The sequence below is a fragment of the Mirounga leonina genome, unplaced genomic scaffold (genome assembly GCF_011800145.1).
Source record: "Mirounga leonina isolate KUSES-001 unplaced genomic scaffold, KU_Mleo_1.0 Mir_125, whole genome shotgun sequence".
In the NCBI taxonomy this organism is placed as follows: Eukaryota; Metazoa; Chordata; class Mammalia; order Carnivora; family Phocidae; genus Mirounga; species Mirounga leonina.
In genome coordinates, this window is record NW_023270305.1 from 62,349,021 (window position 1) to 62,374,540 (window position 25,520).

The following is a 25,520-nucleotide window of genomic DNA, read 5'->3' on the forward strand; positions in this document are numbered from 1 at the left end:
TAAGATTTATAGAGATGCCCAATCAGTTGTAGAATTTCCTCCATTTCCTGACAGCCTCCTATCCAGAATAAAGCCCTGCTTTCTTAAACTCTTCCCCAAATCACCTAACGAAGCCTAAACTCTTTAATAAGTCTTTCCCAATACCACCTTACTAAAACGCTCCATGGTTGCCCTTGGCGTGTGCTATCCCTTACTCCAACAATTAATAAACCCAACTTGTTTAATTAACGTTATGTTCCTAGTGTTCTCTGGCTAGAGGGCATTGACAGTGGTTTGTTGGTTGGCTTTTGGTTTTCTGATGTTTTCTAACTAGAAGATGAACTCCTTTGGAGCAAGGGACTTATTGTCTTATTCACTACTGTATCCAGTCTTAAGTAGGTTTGCCATTTCATGGACCCAACACATATTTGTTGATTGAATTATTTGGTCTTTTTTATACAGAGGTTTAATAAAATAAAGTGATTTGCACATACAGATCCTTGGCCCCAAGGTTCCATTTAATAGATTGCAACCTGAACCACAAATGCAAGGCTTTATTTGCTTTTTCTTTTATTTTTTATTTATTTATTTGAGAGAGCGAGAAAGAGAGCATGAGTAGGGGGAGGAGCAGAGGGAAGAGAGAGAGAGAGAGAGAGAGAGAAGCAGACTCCCCACTGAGCAGGGAGCTGATAGGGGGCCCAATCCCAGGACCTCGGGATCCTGACCTGAGCTGAAGGCAGACGCGTAACTGACTGAGCCATCCAGGCGCCCCAGCTTTATTTGCTTTTTATAAGCCAATGGCACACAACCCATTGAAATTGGATTTTCACAATACAATTAAGAGCTACCTACCAGCTTATGAAGACTTAAATAATCTTAGCATTCATAAACTCAGGCTAGCATACAATTACAGCTACTCAAATTCAAACTGAGTAATCTAGAATCTGGGTACCATATTCTGCTGGACAGTTTCAGAGTGTCCACTCAACATGCATATGAATAGGTAGTAGGAATTCCTACCTGATTTCTTTTGGGGGGTTTTCATTTGATGATAGTTTTGCTTTTTAAATTAGTCTGTTGTAAGTTTAGTTTCAGCATTTGCAATATAGTTTAATTGGGGTTTTTGTGTTGTTGTTAACTCTGTTGTAATGACACATAATTACATCAACTAACATTTTTCAATTGTTAGAATTTCAGACATTTATGTTTTAAAGTTCAAACATTAATCATCCATAAATCTCCCCCTATTCCTTGCTTCCCAGATTCACTTGTATAATGGCACATCAATACATTGTAAGTGTTGAATAGGTAGGATAGGCAGGCTTTGGAGTTCTTTTTCTACCAACGTGGATGGGTCAAGAACAAAATTAGTTTAGGAGCCACTAAACCTTGAGGCCTCATGCTTTGCCATTCAGCCATGAGTTTAGATAATGCAGAACTCCTCTGAAAGCAAAAGACAACTAGCATATTTCCTGTCCTATGACTTATGACAAAGGAAAAGTCAACTCAGAAGGGTGAATCCTCTTTTTATTTCCTAATCCAGCAGCTATTTTGTTTATCTATCCAGGTTTTAGGAGGGAAAAGTATTTTTTTTTAATAGAATGTGCTGCTTTTATTATAGAACCGTCAAAACAGTTACCTGATTACCAAAGCAATGGCAGACACTAGGTCTCTCTCCGTGGGTTTCCCTAGATTTGGAGATAGTAGAATGATTTTGTAAGAATCAAAGAAATTATTTATTATGTAATAAAGCCTTTAATTTAAGAAGACTGTTTCATTCTTTAATATATATTTTGTCAACCATCCCACTCTGCAACAATTCAACAGGGATAAATGTATAACTGTTTCATTTCTGAGTTACTATGTGGGTGTCTCTCAAAGGATCTGATTTTGAAGAAGAACAAAAATAATAATGATATTTGTTTCTTTTTCTTTTCATTCATAGAGGTGTGAAACTCTAGCTTTTAATCAACAAACTGATGTTTCTTTCCGTGCTATTAGCTTTCAATTGTTCTATCATCGTGAAACTACACTAAATAAACAAATTGATTAAACCTTGAAATATATTGTCTGCCTGATGTGTCAGGGCAATTTTTACAGGGAAAAAAATGTAATAATAATTTCCCTAGAATTCTAGCTTCTTATGTCATATTTCTCTTCTCAAAGTCACAGGTGCTGCCTAGGAAAACAACTTTGTTGCATCTGGAATAAATTCAGATAAAATTAGCTTCTATTTAAGTTGAATTTTGACATAATGGGCTCATAATTTGACAAACTGTACAAATGCTACTAGAGGACATATTTTAAGGTCATTAAAGAGACCATAGACATCATGAGTTTCATCAATCAGTTAATCACATTTTACGTGTTGATGCTATACTGTGGTTCCGTGCAGACCTACCACATGCTGTAAATGATATCTGAGATGTCGTCTTCTCCATCAGGAGGCTTTTAAGCAGGGAAATAAGAACAGCACATAGATGTAAATTAAATACTAAAAAGTAATAATGTAGTCTGTAAATATTATAAAAACTTTAGAGCATTGATTCTCAAAATATAGTTCAGGGAATTTTGTTGCAGGAGGTGGGGGCATCTATCTGTAAGGCCTTTTCAGTGAAGTTGAAATGACTTTCATAATACTAATATTTTATTTGCCGTTTTCGTTCTCATTTTCTCCCAAGAATACAGTGGAGTTCTTCAGAGATTAAATGACATGTGATTTTGCAACTGATTGAATGTAGAAAGATATTTGCTCCCAGATATCTTCTATTAAGCCATATTTAAAGGATTTGCAAAACTGTGAAACAATGCTTTGCCCTTCAAATTTTTTTTAAATAGTTAATTTTTATTTTTTTTAAAGATTTGTTTATTTGAGAGTGAGAGAGAGCGGGGGGAGGGGCAGAGGGAGAGGGAGAGAGAGTCTTTTTTTTTTTTTTAGATTTTATTTATTTATTTGAGAGAGAGAGAATGAGAGAGAGCATGAGAGGGAAGAGGGTCAGAGGAAGAAGCAGACTCCCCGCTGAGCAGGGAGCCCGATGCGGGACTTGATCCCGGGACTCCAGGATCATGACCTGAGCCGAAGGCAGTCGCCCAACCAACCGAGCCACCCAGGCGCCCAGGAGAGAGAGTCTTAAGCAGACTCCTCACTGAGTGTGGAGCCCAATGTGGGGCTTGACCTCATGACTCTAAGATCACGACCTGAGCTGAGACTAAGAGTTGGACATTTAACCAACGGCGCCACTCAGGCACCCCAATAGTTATTTTTTAAATGTATGTTATTTTTATTAATATGTAATGGATTTATTTTTGTTATTTTTAAATGAGTTAATATTTAACATTTTTAGAGTAAATATTCATAGATATAATCTATATAAACAGAAGATTTTTTTGGAGTCTTTAATGATTTTAATGATTTTTAAGAGTAAAAATTGACATGTCCCAGTCAGATGTAAAGTATGTTTTAAAAAATTTATTAATAATAACAGTTTAACTTCTAGGGTGAGTGAATATTTTTGTTGTTGTTTTAAATAATAGGCAGAGTAGATTCAAGATTGTCTCAGGTAGCTTCACACTCACTTGTGCATTCCAAAATGCCTTTTTCAGTGATTTAGAAAGGATAAAGCTGTAGCCAGCCTGCTGGGAATGTGCCTGGGCATGTCACCCCTGTGAACCCCATTTGTCATGCTTGTTAGAGTGGAAATGAAGTTGAGGATCTTTAAAGCCGTTAGCAGCATTTATGGAAATGATGAAATGCAGTACACACTAATGATTTCATTGGTTTTGATTGATTGAATTGGAGTCCACATACAGTTGATGACTGAAATAAAGCCTAGCATTTTCCAGAATGGGCAAAATATAGTACTTGGTGAAATAAAATGTAGCATCTTTCCCAGGCTTTGTATGAAACTGCACATAATTTGAAAAATTCTAAAAACAGTATTTACCTTGCTAAAGCTTTTGGCCTTTATTAAATATAGAACACCAATTATTGCCATACTTGAGTGAGCCATGTCAAAAATAAATTATGTAGAATCATAGAATTGAAATAGTCTGTGCAGTGCCTAGCAGCAATTTCTTCATGTTAATAGTTAATGATGATTGCTACTATTTATTGACCATTGAATAGGTACCAGTTTTTCTAAGTGTCCTGTATTATCTCATTTATACCTTATGGGAAATTTCAAAAGCTATGTATTGCCATTTTTCTCATTTTATGGATGAAGAAGCTGGGCCTTAGAAAGGTTGAGCTAACTAACTGATCTACGCCCCAAAGTTAGATCATGAAACCAGATCTGTCTGATTTCACTGCCCATGCTTTTACCATGAAGATATTCTCTTCCCTGTGGTCACATGTTACAGACATTTGATTGGCAAAAGTTACTCAATCCCTTTATTTCATAGATAAGGACACTCCAGCATAGGCAGATTAAGTGGTTTGTATAAAATCACGAAATAAGAAACAAAGTCCATATCCCCTCACTTTGTTTCTTAGGTAGACATGTGGAACTCAATATAATGTATGGACCTAGGAGTCATCCTTTGTCTCTGAACTTTCAGAATGTTTTCTGTGGAATATAATTTCTGTGGCACTTATAAGATACTGTAGTAGGGTGTATATGTGCTCTGAGTGATGGACTCTCCCTCCACCCCCCCACATTTTTTTTAACCTAGTTAGGCCGTAGTATGTATTAGTTGAATGATTGAATGACAGTGAGTAAATGGTCTACTATTTTGCTTTCCTGGGCATAAGTTCTAGAAACTACAAGGTAGGATGGAAAGCAGCAGCCCCCTTCTATTGCCACTGATTTTAATAAGAGTCTCTGATATTATTTATTTTTCTAATGAATTATTCATAAGCATCCCTCTAGAAAAAATGTTTCTGTTGCCAGCAAAGTTGTTAGTTTGTTTTAAAATCACCATGTGTGTATTTCTTACCAGGTTTTGGTTAAGGATAAAATGAGAGTGTGTATGTTGAAATATGATGAAATTCATAAAGTGATATATAATTATTGATTATATGTTATTAAGTAATTCATTATCAGGGGCTATTTTTAAATTTGTATTCTCTCTGTAGTGGGGCCATATGCATGCCACAGTCTCCACAGGTGGTTTCTAATCCTGTTCTCTAGTCCTAACATTTCATCCATAAAAGGTGCTTCATTTTGAGCTACAAAGAAACATTTTCTGACTCTGGTGTACCCAAAAGTCATTACCTAAGTATTCAAAGAGTTGAGTCACAGCATGTGACAGACTCATGCCATGAAGGCCCCGAAAGTAGATCAGTAAAATATAAAAATATAGACCTACAAAATAGATAAATATAAAAAATAGATAAATATCATATATAGATAGATAAAAAATAGATAACTATATATATATATTGGGTGGGCCCATATAGAGTTGGTGAAATAAGGCCTTTCTGCCCAGACACAGGAAGAGGCTTGGGCTTGTGCATCACATTTACCCATTCATTCGTTCATTCGTTCGTTCACGTGATAAGCATTTATTGAATGTGTAATATATTCCCAGGCTTGTGCTAGAGGCTAAGGCTCCAAAGATGAAGTAGACAGAAGCTTAACCCTGGAGTTAGTAATCCTCTAAGAAGCAGAAAAAGAAATATGCCAACTACAACAAACAAAACTATTAGATAAGTGCTAAAATTGATATTATTACAAAGTACTATGGGAACATAGTGGGAATAATGACTAACTCTGCCTAGGGGCTTTGGGAAGGCGACAGGAAGGGGTAGCATTGGAGCTTGGTACAAGACAATGTGTAGGAGTTTACCAGAATTTTTTTTTTTTTTAAGTAGGAAAAGGGCATCTCTAGATAGAAAAAACAACATGTTCACACCAGTGAAGATGTAATAGAACATAGCATGCTGGAGACAATGTGAAAATTAGAACAAGTCTTTTGAAAAGTACTTTGGCAGATTGTTTCAAGATCTATAAAAACACTTATGTCTTTAGACCAGTAATCCGACTTACGGAAATTTATCTTATGAAAAAAATACACAGGAAGAAAAGTGTTATTTACAATAGAGAAATATAAAATTGAGATGGGTCCATTATCTAAAAAAAATACAAAATAGTCATGTAAATTATAATATACCATTTTGACTCTTATAAGAATGATAAAATTGATATTCTAAGTCAAAGTGGAAAATGTATATGCCATCATATAAATTACAAAACAATAAAGTGTATATTATTATAACTATTTAAAATTATGTGCGTATACAGATAAGAAATGGAAAAGAATGTGAAATGAAATCAAAACAATAACAACAGTATTAACAACAAAAGTTTTGTGAAGGTGGTCAAGGGATTGTGAATGCATTTTTTTTTTTTTTTGGATTTACTTTGTTGTAGTCCTACCATTTACTAATTCAACTAATGTTTATACCATTTCACATGTACTAAAAGTGTTGCTAGGTCCTCCAGTGGAAAAGATAAAGGAGCTTATCATTTATATAATAATCTTTAAAAATTTTAAAGGAAAGCACTTTTATACTCTCATGCCTTTGCTAAAATAATGAACTTTACCACTTTCAAGAAATTAAATTATGGGCGCCTGTGTGGCTCAGTCGGCTAAGCGACTGCCTTTGGCTCAGGTCATGATCCTGGAGTCCCGGGATCGAGTCCTGCATCGGGCTCCCTGCTCGGCGGGGAGCCTGCTTCTCCCTCTGACCCTCCCTCCTCTCATGTGCTCTCTGTCCCTCTCATTCTCTCTGTCTCAAATAAATAACTTTAAAAAAAAAAAAAGAAATTAAATTACAATTAAGTAGATCAGGGTGGGTCCAGAAAATTAGCATTTTTTTTTTTAAGATTTTATTTATTTGCGAGAGAGAGAATGAGAGACAGAGAGCATGAGAGGGAGGAGGGTCAGAGGGAGAGGCAGACCCCCCGCCGAGCAGGGAGCCCGATGCGGGACTCGATCCCGGGACTCCAGGATCATGACCTGAGCCGAAGGCAGTCGCTTAGCCGGCTGAGCCACACAGGCGCCCGAAAATTAGCATTTTTAACAAGCGCTCCAATTCTTAGGCATCTTAAATTTGGAAACCATTGTTACGAAATACTGAGTCTACATGAAGTAATTGCATCTACCTGCTGGAATTTGCTCATATAACATTATATTTATATGAGTGACCAGTTGAGAATTTCTCTGTTCACTTATTTTCTTAAAATGTTATGTTCATCCCAAGAAGAACTTTGTTTCCAGCTTAGGCTTCACAATTTTGTTAATGGAAAATATTCACTCTTGATAATTAAATGTGGGTTCTGTTTGTCCATGTGCTTCTGTACCTGCATAGGATTATGGAGTCATGTGCAAGCTTCTGTATAGGTATCTCTTCAAAGTCACTCTTACTGCTTAAGATACCATTGTGTGATCCATTGTCAAGGAGTGGAGGAGCAGGGAGAAAGGAGACTTACATTTGATAATGTCTGATAAACTGTGTTCACTAAAAAGCAAAAGTTTCCCACGGTCTATTAATGCACCTCAACTACCTATACTTTTTTTTCTCTAGTCCTTTTTGTTCCCTTCTTCCTTCCTCCTTTACTTTTCTTCCTTCCTTCTTTCTTTACTTCCTGCCTCTTAATAGACTTGACCATGGACTATGGCTTTTTTGCTTAACACTCTTCATCAACAGGCACCAAAAATATTTGGTCATGAATGTCTGTTTGGTAAAAGGCATTTTCCTACTCACAATATCCTGAAAGCATCAGGGGCACCTGGGTGGATCAGTCAATTGAGTGTCTGAGTCGTGATTTCAGGCTCGGGTCAGATCTCAAGGTTGTGAGATCAAACCCCACATTGCATCAGGCTCCATGCTCAGCATGGACGCTTAATGACTGAGCCACCCAGGCGCCCCAGTTTCAGAAAATTTTAAAAACGAGTTAGGGAGTAGCAGTATAAGTCCTAAAGAGATTACTCTGAAAAGAGCATTGTTACTCTTTGACCTCAAACTGGCCAACCTAGAAGCCCACTGGGAGAAAAGCAATGAAGAGAATTCTGTACGGTGTGCACTCACTTCATCTTCATGAATCACTGTTGTACATGAAATGGGGATTTCTTTCTGGGTGGATTTACTCTCTTAAACAATTGGGGAAGCTTTGATGGGATTTCTGGCGGATTCTGATCTCATAAAAGAAAACTTACCTATCTCTAGAGGTCTAGAGAACCATCCTAAGAAAACCGCTCTCTGTAGAAATGAATTTTAGGATATGTGAAAGGGGCCTGCCTGGATATCTGCATATTCATGTTTCTAATTGCAGCAGTGTGGTAGGGACCAAGACAGTCAAGTGTCATATCTATCTGTGGCCGTAAAAGAGTCATCCTATTCTTCAAAATGTTACTAATTGCATATTTCTTCTATGCACATCAGTCTTTCTTGCTGAAAAATATTTTCAACTAAAATATTCTTTTACGTTGTAAAGCCCAGTTTGGGAAACTATCTCTTAATGGATGTCTCTAAAGCACCTGTATTTTTTATTTTCTGCTTGGTGCTGCTCTCTGTTCTAGTTTCTCTCTTGGTAAACACTACTCCAACACTTTTTATTTTATGCTTTAAAAAAAAAAAAAGACTTCCTCTTTCCATTCATTAGAAATCCTGTTGACCTGGCTTTTCTTGAAAAAGAATTCTGAATTTGAAACTCTAAGATGATCCTGAGTTTCTTGAATTATGGAGGAAGGAAGCTTATTTACAATGCAGATTTCAGGATCCATCTAAGTCAGAGACAGAATCATTCTCCAGGGAGGAGCCCAGAAATCTGGATATTTAACAAGTTTCTCTCTTGGTTCTTATGCATACTAAACCTACAGAAGAACTGTGGAGCACCAGGAGTAGTTCTGATTTGGAAAGAACATTTGTTGTGTAGTCAGTAGACTTTGACTTGCTAGCTTCATTGGTATAGATGTTATTTAATCCCTCTGAGCCTCAATTTCTTTTATTTTTCTTATTTTTAAAAGATTTTATTTATTTATTTATCTATCTATCTATCTATCTATCTATCTATCTATCTATCTATCTGAGAGAGATAGAGTGTGTGGTGTGCTAGAGTGCGATGTGGGGCAGAGGGAGAAGGAGAGGCAGACTCCCTGCTGAGCGGGAAGCCAGTTGCAGCTAGATCCCAGGACCCTGAGATCATGACCTAAGCCAAAGTCAGATACTTAACCTAAGCCCAAGTCAGATACCTACCCCACTGAGCCACCCAGGCACCCCTCAATTTTTTATTTTTAACATTAGTATAATAAATTTTAGAGTAGAGTGTTATCAAAAAGATCATATGGGGCGTAGTTTTTTGTGTGTGTTTTTACTTTTTAAAAAGCATATGTACCTAGAGAAATAATCAGTGTAAAAAACAAAACCCATAACACTAGAGTAGCAGAAAAAAAATAAGATTTAGAGTATATGAAATTTTATTTATTTAGACATTAATTCACATCCTACCTTTGATCTTTACTTGCAAATATTAAATTAATAGTTAACAGAAGTTTGGTTCTCCATGGCATCAAATTAGGACTATCACTATAGGGAGAAAAAGCAAAAACAATAAAAATTTTAAACCAAGATAATCTAGTATGATTTTCTACCAGTTCTATTTTTCCCCTTTTCTTAAAAAATGTAAATGATCCAGAATATCTCCCCACGTATATTCTCTCACAACTAGAGCTTACTTCCTGACATATGTCTTTTAAAAGTCATCCAGGCATCCTACTTCTCATTCATCATGACTGTGGTGCAAATACAGACAAGAGAATTTGCATTAAAAAAAGTCTTCAGAAGACACACATATTCTTCTGAAGGAGGAGACTCAAAACTTCTCCTTTTGAATGAGATATTGCCATTTGCAACGATGTGGATGGAACTGGAGGGTATTATGCTGAGCGAAATAAGTCAATCAGAGAAAGACATGTATCATATGACCTCACTGATATGAGGAATTCTTAATCTCAGGAAACAAACTGAGGGTTGCTGGAGTGGGGGGGTGGTGGGAGGGATGGGGTGGCTGGGTGATAGACATTGGGGAGGATATGTGCTATGGTGAGCACTGTGAATTGTGCAAGACTGTTGAATCACAGATCTGTACCTCTGAAACAAATAATGCAATATATGTTAAGAAAAAAAAAAAAGAGCAGGAGGGGAAGAATGAAAGGGGGGAAATTGGAGGGGGAGAGCGAACCATGAGAGACGATGGACTCTGAAAAACAAACTGAGGGTTCTGGAGGGGAGAGGGGTGGGGGGATGGGTTAGCCTGGTGATGGGTGTTAAAGAGGGCACGTACTGAATGGAGCATTGGGTGTTATACGCAAACAAGAATCATGGAACACTACATCAAAAACTAATGATGTAATGTATGGTGATTAACATAACAATAAAAATTAAAAAAAAGAAACCTTCCCCTTCTGTTTCATATCCTATAAATGCTCATTGGAGGATCATACTCTTTCCTGGATAACCAAGGCTTTCAATGCCTTAATCCAGCATCACTGGGGCAAGGAGGAGTCTTTGAAGTCATCCTTTGTCTCTTACTTGACATCATTTTCCCCCTTCCTCTAAGTGTTACTCTGGTTGATGATTATGGTGATTTTTGAAAGCATCTTGAAACTTGCCAATATCGTGTTCACCCATTGACTAGATTGGGAAGAATTCCACTGTAACTTAACTCAAGCCAAGTTATTTAACCTCTCTGCATCAAAATCCTTCATCTGTAAAATGAAGGAGTTGGACTATGCAAAGTATAAAACCTCTTGGAATTGTAAAGATCTATCTAAAGAGAATTATGACATGCAATGTTCATTCACACCACACAGTATGTAATTATATCTGTAGATCTGTGGCTCTTTTTACTGATCTCTTTCCTTTCTCCCTCTCTCTCTCCCTCCCCCTCTCCCCTCTCTGTCTTTGCCTCCCTCCCTCTTTCTCCCACTCTCTCCCCTTCTTTCTTTCTTCTTCCCTTTCTCTCCCTCCCTTCCTATCTTCCTCCCTCTCTCTCTCTCTCCCTTCTCTTCTTTACTGCTTTCCTGCAATATTTTCTTATCAAAAAGAGCATTAAATTGACCTAAAACTGCTCCAGTGTCTTAGTAATCCAGGTGGCCATGGTTCTCAGCAATGTTGCACTGACCCTGGATGCCACAGGCTTGACCAAGTGTAGAAATTGGCCTGACAGGAGTCACAGAGGGAAAGTGCCTGAAGTTGTCCTGAGATCTCTGTTCCCAGAAACCTTGTCTATGGATGGAAAAACTGGCCGGGGGGCTTGGAAAGAAGGACTGCAGACATTGTTTCTAGGGGCATGCAGTGGCTCTCTGCCTCCTTGGCACACAATGATATGGGATGGTCTTAAATAGCGTTCGTTCACTTGCTTGTTTACAGGTACACCTTTGTGGACTATAAAGCAACTACAACTGTAAATATCCTAAAGAAGTATAATTTGAGAGTCATGAAAGCCCCCTCCCCTTCACATATTCTCCAAATAGCCCTCTTGTAGTCCCTGTAAATACTGCCTTTTCTGGCCACATCTGTAAAAATCCAAACATGAGGAGGAATAAGGACCTCAAGTCTTTTGTATTGTTAATTTCGGTGAGATTAATTTTTCAAACCCTTTGTTTAAATTAAAGACAAAACTAAGGGGGTGCCTGGGTGGCTCAGTTGGTTAAGCCTCGGACTCTTGATTTTGGCTCAGGTGGTGATCTCAAGGTCCTGAGATCCAGCCCCTGCCTCGGGCTCCCCACTCAATGAGGAGTCTGCTTTTCTCCTTATCCCTCTCCCTCTGCCCCTCCCCCTGCTCCTGGGCATGTGCTCTCTCTCCCCCATCAATCAATCAATCTTTAAAACACAACAATGACAACGAACTATGAAAAGTGGATTATTTGACCTGTCTACAACATTTGAACAAGACCCTAATGTCTTTGCTACCATTAGGCTTTTTACCATAGGCTTCAAGATTACCACACAGGAGATTTTCTCTTACCTCCTCTTCCTCATTTGCTGTTTCTTCCTCTTTCCCAAGACTTCTTAGTTTTGGAGGAATCCAGGGCCTGGTCCTCAGTCTTCCTCTCTTCTCCACCTAAACTTTCTTCCTTGCCACTTTACAATATACATCTCAGAGTACAGAGTACTTTTTTTTTTAACCCTCTTTGTAAATAAGGTAGAAAAGCATAGTATTTAGTACATGTTTCTCAATCTCACTATTGACATTTAAGGCCAGGTAGGTCTTTGTCGTAGGGGCTATCCTGTGCCTCGCAGGATGATTAGTGGTGTCCTTGGCCATACCCACTAGCTGCTAGTAGCATCTCCCCAGGTGTGACAACCAGAACTCTTTCCAAACATTGTCACATGTCCCCCCCATAAACCACTGATTCAGAATAACTTTGTGTAAAACACAAAAATCCTTTAATAGTGCAAATTATAAGCCTTTGACTTAATTTAACCAATTCAATATTTTTTATTTTTTATTTTTTTAAAGATTTATTTATTTATTTGAGAGAGCGAGAATGAGAGAATGAGAGAGAGAGAGAGTACATGAGAGGGGGGAGGGTTAGAGGGAGAAGCAGGCTCCTCGCCAAGCAGGGACCCCGATGCAGGACTCCATCCAGGGACTCCAGGATCACGACCTGAGCCGAAGGCAGTCGCTTAACCAACTGAGCCACCCAGGCGCCCCAATATTTTTTAATATTTATATCTCTTAAAATCTTTGGACTCTGAACAACAGCCACAAAAGAGTGAACAATAGAATCTATAAGCCAAGTTCTGTCTCTTGGATAAAATAAGCTTGTGCCAAGTAGGAAAACACAAGAAAGTGAATTTCGTTTTGTCTTCAGCCCTACACCATTATTGGCTAAAAAACATGCACATGATCTTGCCTTTCAAGCGCAGTAAACAATATCCTAAATTAAGATTCATGGTTGGCTCTGCCACTTCTTGCTAATTGCATCCTGCTGAGAAAACTAAGGCTTGGAGGGGTTAATTTGCCCAAAGCTCTGCTAATTAGCCAAATCATTTACTTCTCAGTTCGTACCTTTAAGAATCAGAGATAATTTAGGTGAATTGTCACTACAAATTGTAAAGCTCTTAACACCTGTAAGTTTGTATTGTTATAGGTATTCAGAGATGAAAGAAGTAGAAGATGAATATGGTTTGTGGAGGTCTTCAGCTCAGATTGCCAAACCTGTCTCTGGCAGCTCCTTTTAGCCCACATAAGCCTATTTTCTTACCATGAAAAAAAAAGCAGGTCTTCTTCCTTCTGTCTCCCTCCTTTCCCCTCAACATTTTTGCTCAAGTATCTAGCAGTCGTTAAATTAAACCATCATTTTAATGAATTAATTTTAAATTAGAAAATACATAGGCTTGATGGAACATGGGCTAATAAAACTATGCCCCAGTCCCACTTTTGACCCCAGCTTTGCTTCCCAGATTTAACCACTAGTAACTGATATTTTATGTCTTTTTGGAAGTTTCCTCTCCATATGCAACTGTATATTTACATTTGTAAACGTATGTGTGTTTTGTATGTATCCAGACTTCGAACAATTTAAAAATTGCACCTTTTATGTTTAAATCACATTGCATCTTAGAGATCTTTTCACATCAGCACATTTGAATTTGCCACATTATATTTTACAGCTGCAGAGTATCTCTATACTAAGACTGTACCATAATTTATCTGATCAGTTTACTATTGATGACTAAATAGTTTCTACTTTTTGGCTATTACAATATTGCAATGAATAGGTTTGATGATGTTTTATTATTATTGCTTTCTTTTTGATGACAAGTGTTCTGGACCTTAATTTTTTCCTTTAAAAAAGTAAAGTTTGATTGTTGAGGATTATGTTATTATTGAATAAATAGGCCAAATAGAATAAACACAAAGCAGTATATATTTTAAAAATTTGAAAAGTGCTTTATTATTTCCTGATAGTCAATAAGAGCAGAAAGAAATTAGCAGAAAACTTGGCAGGGTCAGTGTTTCAAGAATGTGTTTAAAAAATAGTTCCCAAGGTGAAATGAGCTTTGGAATTTCAGCATTCTAAAGCTCAGTGACAATTTACTGATGAGGGCACATCTATCAGTACTTATTCTCAAAAATTTTTTGAAGTAGTGTTGGGTCACTCTACATGAGTTAGAATTAATCTTTGAAAATGCATGGATCTAATTGAAACTGGGCAATGAAAAATGATAAAGAGAAGTGCCCTGGTACTTTTTCTGTTGTTCCTGAAGATAGTTCACTGTTTCTTTTGAGCTTCTTCTTTTTTTTTTAATCTCCATCATATTGCCATTTGAAAAACACGGTAGTCTCATCACTTACAACCTTACCTGTCAGACTGGATACAATCATCTCAGTACCTTGAAGAACTGTGTAACATGTCTTTTATTACACACTGATCAATAGAAGCAGATGTATTGGGGAATATGATTCCATCTGGTATTCCAGATGTGGAGCCTTTGCTTCCCAAAGAATTATTTTAAATTTAAGAGGAAAGACAAAAAATAAGTCCATATTTCCATCACTATATAATACATTTGTTCTTCAGCCTTTAGAAAATGAGATGTATATCCTTTGGTGCTTGTTTGTTTTTATTTTTAATGATTGATAAAATGCATATTTATTGGGATTTAAATCGTCTTTAAAGAGGACCAGTTCTAATTGGCAGAAAAGCACAATAATGTACTTCTTATTGTTGCATAATTGCCTTTACAAAATCATCCCATAAAAATACTCATTATAAACTTAGCATTCAGAGAAAAAGTCATTCGTTAACTTGGAAATAAAATTACAATTATAAAGCTTTGCGGCGATTCTGTTAGGAGGGTTGAATGCTAATTGCACAGTTTAAGCTTCTGATTTAATATTAGGTGAAAACATGATAATAATCTGAAGGGACGCACAGAAGAGGTTGAGGGTTGCGATGTTAAAAAAGTTTCCCTTCTGTTTAGTGATCACAATGGATTCGGAAGTAATACAGAGAGAATTCCCTGTGCATGAAAACAGGTCTTTATGTGGGGCGGCGCTAGAGCGATGTCTGTTCTTCTGTGCCGTCACAGCCCGGGAGCGAACTGAACAGCAGCGATGCCTAGACTTTTTGAGCGGGGCGCGGGCTGGGCTGTGTACCAACAGCCTCGTCAACTGCAGACGGAACTGCAGCATCTCTTCCTGCAGGAGCGCGTTAGCCATTGGCTCCTAGGTGACACGTGACTGATAGAGCCGGTTCTGTGTCTTTTCTCGCCCATCTGTGTGCAGGGCACTGATAGGCCAGGCTGATGCGCAGGCAATTTATCATCTTGATCTCCCACTGAGTCAGGGAGCTCTCCTGTCACCAGTATTGATTTCAGAGGATGGACTAAATTTCCTAGGATTTCCATTAAGAATTAAGAAAAAAGCTCTAAGCACGCAGGGTAGCCAGACAGACATGGATATGAGATGGCACTGTGAAAACTCGCAGGTAGCTTCTTCTCTCACAGCCGGTGCTCAGCACAGCTTAGAACTGCAGCATGCAGGGTTTAAAGATACCAGAAGCCTAAGAACAATAATAATGAAAATAAGAATAAACTCTTTTGGATAAACTAATTTTAAGATTTATGTTACAATATTTATTTTTGGAGATTGCATGTCAAATTTATGCACGCTCTATTTGAAATGTAGAAAGGTTGCTTTAATTTTTTAATGTCCTTAAACCCTGAGCATGGTTGCTTCTAGTTTTGTTTGCTGCTTTTTGTGAGCTTCAGAGTTTTTTTTAGCATGCTTGTGGCAAAAACAACCAAGGATTTTGTGTGTGTGTATATATATGTATATATGTAGTAAGTTGGTTCAAGTAAAAGCATGAATAAAAGCTGCTTTCAATACTTGCCAGACTGCTTTATTATTGTTAATGACTTGGTGACAATTTTGCCTAAATATGCTTAGATTCTGACCATGCATGCTTTTGCGGCAGAGTGGGCTTTCGTGGAGAATTTGTAAAGCTGGAATGCCTGAATTAGATGTATGTTTGGTACAACAGAAAATGTATTAGTGGTCAACGATTAAACCTGATTAACTAATGGAAATATTTCACGATGGTAAGATTTAAATAAGATTTACTTACACTAATTACTTCTGCTTTCTGAAAAAATGCATGCCTGGGATTAATGAAAGTGTTGATATTTTTTAAATATAAATTTTGATTACTTCAAAGATAGTAAGATTTTAATTTTTAAAAATGCATCGAGGTAAAAGAATTTTGAAATATATATATTTTTAATGTTAGCCGAGGAAAGGATTCTAAAACTGCTGTCTGTGTATGCGAGAGATTATGTGCATGTTCATGTGTGTGTGAATTCTTTGGGGAATTGTTTGATACCTTCCTAGCTAAGTCCTTATTCTTGTGAAGAGGGAAAGAGCCTTGGCATTCAAATATTTCCTAGGCCCCTGGGAATTAGAGCCAGCAGAAGCAAGAGTGTGGCCAGATGGGATTGGCATGCTTGGCAGTGAGTGGAGACAATAGGTGGGGGCGGAGCAGATGGAGAACAGAAGGGATTGCACATCAGAAAAGGGGAGCCGGGAGGGGAAGAGTCCGCCTGATAGTGAAGGAAGCCTGCCCTTTCTTTTCAAGGGAACTCCTGGTTGCATCTTCCTTTAATTATGAGATAGAATGTCACGTCTGTTGTAACAAATATTTTTCATTAAACTAGGCAGCCCCTGCTTCATAGAGTAGGCATAGAGTAGGGAAGAAATCTCATGAATAGAAGTTGCTTTGCCGGATTATAAATGGTGTGTTGTCTGTTTGTTGTTGTTCATAATCTTTTTCTCTTTGCCTGTAAAGGAAAAGTAGGAGCAAAATTAAAATTAAGCTATTGTATGATTTGAGTTGGTGGTATCTAAATATAAATGTGGCAGTAACTACTAAACTTATATACCAGACCTTAGATGATTCAAGCATCTGTAAGGTTTGCTAACTTTTTTCCTTGTAAGCTTTCAATTCTGAAAATATTAAGAGCCCATGCTGACTAATCTACTATTATTTTACTTCCGGCTTATAAATAGATGTTCATTTCTAGAATAACTTTGAATGGCTTATTTAAGTATTTGTTGATTTTATCATGAAGCTTGGGAGCTTTACCAATGCCCAGTTCAAATTCTGAAATGAAATTAATCTCTCAGAATCCTCTATCAAACTTTCTGTCACCCACCTGCCCAAAGAACTGGGCACAGTCTTTACTCAGAAAGGCCATAAGACTGGGAAAATAAATGAAAATCAATTTACTTCTAAATTCTGTAATTTTAATAATTCTTCCAAAATTTTAAGGTGAACTTAGACACAATTTCCAGTCCTGAATACAAGTGAATTTGACCAAAATCATGCTGCCAAAATCTACCAATAAAACACAACTTTTAAAGGTTTAAATATACATCTTCTGATCCATGGGTCACCTACAGCTCACTTAATCATGTGGTTAGTGGACCTTGTATATGGAGAGAATTTCCACTCTCCCGAAGGAAATTTTGCCGTGTTGCATGTCTCTCTTGACTTACCTTTTCAACCTTGGCTTGACAGAGAACTCTGACCTATTTCAGAGAATGAAGCCTTTACCTTTGACACCTTGAGGTATTCAAGATAATTTACTCGGACCATTGATACTAATTTCCCCAGAGTTGAAGAATTAAGCCAGTTTCTTATACTTTATGCAGTCCTTTTCCTCCTTGCCCTTTTCTTAGAAATTGATGGAAGTGTCCATTAAGCAGCAGACATTCTTCATTTGGCAAATTCCAACTCATGTTTTTAGGAAGAAATAGAGCCTGCAGACAGAACTTTGGACAGATGTTTATAATTTGGAGGGTTGACTGGTGTTCCTTAAGTAAGATGACCCATTGAGAAAGAATGAACATTTTCACTGACTTTGCACAATTAACGTTGCCTAATAGGCTGAGAGCCACATTCTCCTTCCAGGCAAAGTGGGATGAAACTAGGAGAGTGCTGAAGTGGTATTAAATGGCTGGTCAAAATTGCATTTGGGCTCAACTGCCAAACAAATTTCTCACCAAGACATTAACCAGGGAAACGCTTACTTATTTACATAGTAATTAGTTATGTAGCATTGCATATTAAGGATGTTTTGGGTAGTTACGATGAAATGTTACTGTCTGTGTGCCTTCCATATGCTCCTTTAATTTATGGAATGTGCTCATCCCACAGCATCTGGGTGCATTTATAAACTACAAGTGCAATCAATTAACTATATGATGGATGCTATATGACGGATGCAGTAGGCAGAATGCTAATTGATGGGAAAAACCCTCTTGGCTTATACTTTTTAGTTTTCAAATGGGGGGGAAAAAGATGTAGCCCGGGACTTTCAACCTTTGTCTGTATTAAGTTTCAGTGTTTTGAGGACTAAGCTTACCCTCTGCCCATTTGGAAAATAACACATTTGAAACAAGATTTCTTCCCAGTCAAAATTAGTGTTCTTAAATCCAGTGTTCACGAGCACTAGCAAAATTCATAGGTGAACAGTGTTAGTGGATATTTAATTTTACTTGGACCAAGTGGTACCTTTTATTATTCAGTCTTCTCCTTCATTTCCCATTTCCTCTCCTTCCTGTCTTTTATTTCTCTGCTGGTTTACCTCTCATTTGTGGACTCAAACACCATTTGCTCCAGACTGCAATTTTATTGAACAACAAGCTATGTATAAACTCAGCAAAGTATAATGACACCAAGTTCTGCTTTATACATTTTTGTGTATATTTAGGCTTTCAATTTCTTTGACTTCTACTAAGGTTACCATATTGACCTGGGAAGATTGGTTTTACTTTCTGCCACCTTGTGTACATTAACTTGACAGATGATACTTGAATCTCCTAAAGACTGCCTTCTCTCATCACTCTGGTACGGAGAATGGAACCAAGCGCAGTAATATCTAGTAGAAAAGCAATTTCCAGGATATCCACTAACAACTGTTTCTTGTAATAGAAAATTACAAACCCACGGGTATCTCTAGTTTCCCTTAGCACATTAAGACAATATGAGTCCAAACTGCATAATAACCAGGAAAAAGCAAAAATATAGGAGATATTTTCTATTTTGTGACATAAATTATGAGCGATTATCACTATACATTCCCATTTGCTCCTCAGATTTTTACCTTCATTTGAATTCCCTTGATTAAACATTAGTAACTCTCCCAGGACTATTTTCCAGAATCACATATTTTTGTTTTCATTGTTGTGGGGGCTGTGTGTGTGTGTGTGTGTGTGTATATAAAATTTTAATTTATTTTTTCAAATTCCAGTGGAGTTAACATACATGGTCATACTGGTGTCAGGTGTCAACAACTCTAAGTATTACGCTGTGTTCATTATGATCAATGTGCTCCTAATCCCCTTCACTTCTACCCATCCTACCGCCCACCTCCCCTCTGACCACCACCAGTTTGTTCTCTATAGTTAAGAGTCTGTTTTTTGGTTTATCTCTTTTTTCTTTGTTCATTTGTTTTGTTTCTTAAATTCCACAGATGAGTGAAATCATATGGTATTTGTCTTTCTTTGATCACTTATTTCACTTAGCATTATACCCTTTAGATCCATCCATGTTGTTACAAATGGCAAGATTTCACTTTTTTATGTCTGAGTAATATTCCATTGTATATATATTTGCATGTGTGTGTATAAATGTGTGTGTTCTGTGTATATATGTATGTGTTGTGAATATATATATGTTGTTTATATTTTTTGATACTGCATGTGAAGCCACATTGTAATTATTTTCTTGATAACAGAAAGACTCAAATGCTTTTCTTACTCTTTTCCCACAACTGTAATATAGTGGTAAGAATGACTTGAATGTTATCTTAGGGGACCAAAAGAAATTAGTCTCCTAAAGAAATCTGTATGTTCTCATCTTTGTTTCCACTGCTTTTTTATTAAAACACAGTGCGTTTTGTAGGATACCATAATCTCGATTCTCAGCATATTTCAGACTTTTGACCAAAAATAGGATTATATAAGTTCACAGCCTAGATTTACTGGTAACTTCATAGATAAAGTGGGGGTTTAATGCTATGGGGAAATGCCTTCACCTATCTGATCTTTTCACATTTTTCAGATTGAAAACTCTGCTAGAGCTTCAAAGACAATGCCTTCCCAGTCAGTTGTCCAGTGAAATGAATTTGCTAACGATAAAAAATATTTATTATATATACAAAAAATTGATTACATATATAAATACTATGTATATATAATAAAGTATGCATTATATATACAAAACTAAAACTATCTTTTGACTTCGAAATATTACTGTTTTATTGTCAAATCAATATTACATAGAGTTTTGATTCTTTTTAAAAGCTCTGTATTTTGGAGTTGCATGGGTATAGCCTTAGGTGTCCAATTCTCAATTACTCATGTGTGAACTGTCTACATAATGGGTCACCTTGCATGACTAGATGTGCTTTCTACACCATTTACCTTCCCACTGGCTTAAAAATCATCATTTTCAATTACATATCATGACTTCTCTTAATTAGCGCAGCTAGATTTGAGTGGATCTATTCATTAGGTTTATAGTAGGACTACAAGATTTTCAGAGTTGAATGTAATACGTGTCTGTATAAAAACACTGCTAAATATTTAGCTGCTAAATAATAGGTTTAAAGGATACATATAACAAACTAGAAATTCTGGGAGGAACAGCTACTCCTAGGTTTGTCAGAAGTTTTCTTAGCCTTCAAGAAGTGTATTATCTCTTTCCAGAATATTGACAATTATATAATCAGTTATCTCAGTGTTTTTTTTGTACATTTGATAGTTAAGATCTGTTAAGATATCTACTGGTTGATTGATCTATACCAAAACTGCTAGATGTGATGGGAGACTCAGAGGAAAATAAGATATCTCTTGCCTTAAAAGTCCAGTTGAGGAGTCAGGACAAACACACATAAAACTAGAGTACTGAAAGCTGAACTATTTTACCCTATAGTATCGATTGATGAACACATATTTGCTGCACATCTGCCATATACTTCATGGTAGTTTGGAGAAAGGAGAGGTCACTATGGGTTAAGCAGATGCATGGATGTTATTCTGCTATATGTTCCTTGTGTTTGTTTAAACAGCCCTAGTTATGCAGTCAAAAAATAAAAAGGAACACAAAATCAGATCAAATCACGTGAACGACACATCCCATCACACCAGTACCCGCCTCTGAAATGATGTAGGGCACCGAGGGTATTTCAATAGGAAGCAGGGTTCCCAGTAGCTTGTCTCAAAATCAGTCAAGGTGGCTGGTTCCTGTCTACATGTACTCAGGACAATGTACTGATTTCTTAAAAGCCGGTCTTTATGCTTTGTGAGTAATAAAAGTATATGCAAAATATGTGCAACTTTTTAAATTTAAAAGTCCCTGCCTATTTGGTTTGTATTCATTCTCTTTATTCATTAAAATTAGCCCTCACTGCTAAACATTTCCTTTAAAATAGAAGATACTGGTTTCCTTTTACTGATGGGATGATTTGAAGTATTGAGTCATTTTTCCAGTAGTAAATTAGACACTTTGGAGTAAGTATAACTATCTCAAGGCTACAAGTGTGTTTGTATTTTGAGTGTGTTTGTAAATCACCCCAGCAATAATTTTCAATCTGCCTGATTCTCCTTCCTTCTCTATCTTTGATTGTATTTTTTTTTTTTTCCGAATGATACCCACTGTGAAGAAAGTAGAATGGAGATGTATAGGCAGGAAGCAAGGGCTTGGCCTTGAGTGAAACAATTTTGAAGAGTGATAATTACATAAACAGTCCACTCGTGTTATTGAAATAGTTACTAATACTATTATTTCCTCAGTAAAGTGGTTTAAAATACAGTGAAAAATTATGGGAAACTTCATGAACCAGTCATGAGTACTGACCGAAATGATACCTAGGTGCAAAATATCAAATTGAATGCTTCTTGATTACTTTTCAAAGTCTCAAGCTAGAGATAGGAAGCTTAGGTCAGTGTTTGAAGGCAGCCAAGCCACAAGGGTTTCCTAGATTCCTGACTTTGTGGTTTCACAGGTAGCCAGTGAAATTTCAATTGCAGCAGATGGTATCATTTTAAACAGAAGGCTACTGATGCAATAAGAAAGTAAATACTGATTTTAGCCCTCTCTCTCTCTCTCTACCTAGCAATTCCCTAAATGATGCTCAATTCTTTGTAGTACTTTAGGAAGAAAGACGAGGTTCTAAAATGATACGATGTAGTAGAAAAGTATATGCTTGGTTTATTTGAAAGTCTACAGTGTAAGGACGTTTTCAAAGACATACCATTCAAGTGAGGATAATGCATGCTTTGTGTCTGTAAATATTAGAAAGGGGGTTGGATTTATAGGTTATTTTGTTGTGGTTGTGGTAATTTTTTTTCTTTATGAATGTATCTGCATATTTTTAAAGAAAATTATTCTATAAATACCACTTTGGCCAACTTATATGTAATATATAAGATTTGATTAGATTAGTATGTATCTTTTATTTTTTATTTTTTAAACAAATGCTCTAATTTAAATACATAGAAATGCTGCAAACATAGAATTCACTCTTCATCCAGCTTCCCCTAATATTAATGTTTTATGTAAGCATTGTTCATTTGTCTTTGCTAAAAAATTAACATTCACTATGCTCTTTGAGAAGAGATTTTTTAAAAGAATTTCTGCCAATGAGTGTTTTCAGACTATATTTGCAAAACGTCAACATTATCCTCTTTGAATCCCGTCAATAATACCTAAGAGAATCCTCCTTACTGAAGTACCCAGAATTTCTACCTTGAAACATTCACCCAAGTATTTTAGGAGGAAAAACAATTAACAGAAAAATAGCCCTTTTTGTTTATATCTATTTTTTCTTTGCACTTTTATATATTTTGGGTTTATTTTGAAGTTAGTCTGAGATTCTCTTTTTGTTTCCTTGGGAAATTTATACCATTCTCAGCCTAGATTGTTCTTCTAAACTTTAGACCTTTACAGCCACCCCCAATCTGCCTCAAATTCAACACAACCCATTGTGAATGGGCTCTTTTGGGGGTTCATCTAATCTTAAAACATTTTCTTTTAATGAACTTATGTAAAGAGATTGCACTGGAGAAATTTTTACTGCTATTGGTGTGATGAACCAACTGCTCAATTTTCTGGTACTTGACTTCCCCATTTGTAAGGTAAGGGCTTCGTAGCTCTAATACTTGATGATTTCGGAGTGTGAATAGATGTGAATTTCATTTAGAAGAAAAGTTTTTAAAGAAAAGTGGTCTTAAAACATAGACTGCTTTTCATGTTGTTGAATCATCTTCTTGAGATTTTAGATGAATTTATATATGTAATTTCCATATGGGAATTTTCATTTTGAAACTAGTGTGAGACTAATTCCAGTTTTGGCTGGCATTAATTTGAGGGAAATCTCCTTTTCCATTTCCATAATCAAGAATATAGAGGTTCATTGGCATTCAGTGGGCAAGGCTGGTAAATTGCAGAGAATCAGTGATTTGGAATTTTAGAAACCCACAATAGGAAATGCTATAGAAGAAACAATATCTTTTCATTTCAACATCATCTTGACAAATGAGGAGAAATTTTGCGGTGTGTGCATGATAAAAGCAAGCAAAATTCTGTGAAAACAAAGGAAAGGAGCCCCATACTGCTGTTCTTGTGTGCCAAAACCTCTACCTTTGCTAAGAGACCTTGAAATTATTTCAAATCTATCTTTCATACAATGAATGCCAAAAGAGCTAAATTATTCATTGTAAGTGAAAATATTTATTGCCATGTGTCAGGAAACTCTGATTCCCGTGCTGGTATTCCTACTAAGAACCCTGTGGTGTAAAATCATGGGCTGAATCTACTAAATAATTAGCCACATGAATACTGTACCTACCATGTATATTTTTAGGTTTTATATCAATAAACATTTTATAAAGTGGTGCATACTCCAGACTAGAAGTCCTTCATCCCCAAATCAGTTTCACATTCTTCTCTAAGAAGTAAGGTGCCCTGTGGCTTCTAATGGAAGTGGAAAGTAAGTGGTGACATAAGCAATCAGCAACACAGTCTGAGAAAAATTCTCATCGCTGATAAAGATTTATGAAAAAATAAGTTTGATAAGTACCAAGTGAGATCCTCAGAGAACAAGACTTTGTAAGCATTTCTTTATAAACATAAGAAATAAAGTGGGTCTATATTGGGAACAAAAGGTTAGATGTGTAGGACAAATTATTTTTATGGATGTTCACAATTTATATATAAAATCTATTATAGCTTGCAAAATGTCTATAGTAATTTGAAATAATTAGCAGGGAAATATTTTTAGACACAGGCAAATGAAATCAGAATTTTGACATTTATAATTCCAAGACTTCTTCATATATGGAAGGTGCAGTGATTGCATTTTTTTTTTCTTCTATTTGTTATCATCATCTAAACATAGACAGGATTTGGTGGATATTCTGGGAAACCAGCATTTTGGAGTACCAGTTGATAGGTACAGTAGAGGTTTAACTTTTAGTATAATCTTAGGATAGATGTGACTCCCAAAACACAGTTAGCTTGAAACACTTCAACTTTAAAGCATACTGTAGACCCCGCAAAGCTTAAGAAGCACTGTGGCACTCGGGAGAGTGAGGAAGCTCCTTCCATTATGGCTGTGTGAAGTGTAAGCTTGGATTCTTTTATGGCTGCTCTGGAGCACGTGACCAATTTCCCCTGCTTTGTGTCTTTCTTGGCTAATCACCTAGTATACATTTTATTCTTTTATTGGGAGTAATTCCTCTTACCACCTCGAATCTACTGTACCCAGTAGAATTAACTTTTGGAAAAGTATGCCTGGGTTCTGACAGGATTTCATCTGATAACTCACCATTCTTGGCCCGTTTCAGTTGAAGTCCCTGAGAAATTGCTTCTATTTGTTTCATCTTCTATGATTTGGTGAGAAATATTCAAGAACAGGAAAATCCTCTACTGCCCACTTTTCTGTTCTGTGTCTGAAGGTTTGGGGTTTAAGAGGAATGAGGTCTTTGCTGCCACAGACAGTTAAAGCCTAAAGACTCAGTTGAGTTGGTTAGTCCTGGAGCAGAGCTGGTTTGATAAATTGTCTTATTTTCACTTGTACATTTTCTAATGCTTTTTTTCCCTCTTAAACCCCTTTCTAGAATTTTGGAACCAAGACCTATTTCACATCTCACTGAATGAGACATTCATCCTATTTTCCTAAGTGTGAAAGACCTGTCATTGGTCTCATTTGTAAAATGAACTGAACCACCCTCCCACTTAAGAAACAGGTGGAGAAAACTTTTCCTCTCCTTTTCTCCCTCTTCTCATTTTTTTTTTTAATTTCCCGTTGGCTTTGTCTCTCTTCTTTTAACTTCTAACAGAAGGATGCTACTGGCATCTTTGCTTTTTTCTGCCCCATTTGTATCACTTAAGAATCAAATTTTGAAACCAATATATGGGTATAAAATTGCTAAGTTACTAGCCATTATTTTTAGACCTCATCATGGAAGTCAGGAGAACCAACTGGATTCTGTGACATTGAGAGGAAATATATTGAGGGG

The 25,520-nt window shown here is 36.6% G+C and overlaps 1 protein-coding gene across 14 annotated transcripts in view; it reads left to right on the forward strand.

Annotated features, from left to right (window-relative positions):
- NRXN1 (neurexin 1) overlaps window positions 1-25,520 on the forward strand; it is a 1,139,755-nt gene that overhangs the window by 1,072,246 nt on the left and 41,989 nt on the right. The window contains exon 14 of one of the 14 annotated variants that reach the window (XM_035001595.1): window positions 20,665-20,686. The exons of the other annotated variants lie outside the window; for them this stretch is intronic. Within the exon in view, the coding sequence (XP_034857486.1) occupies window positions 20,665-20,686 (22 nt within the window). The remainder of the gene's footprint in view (window positions 1-20,664; window positions 20,687-25,520) is intronic. 14 annotated transcript variants of the gene reach the window in all.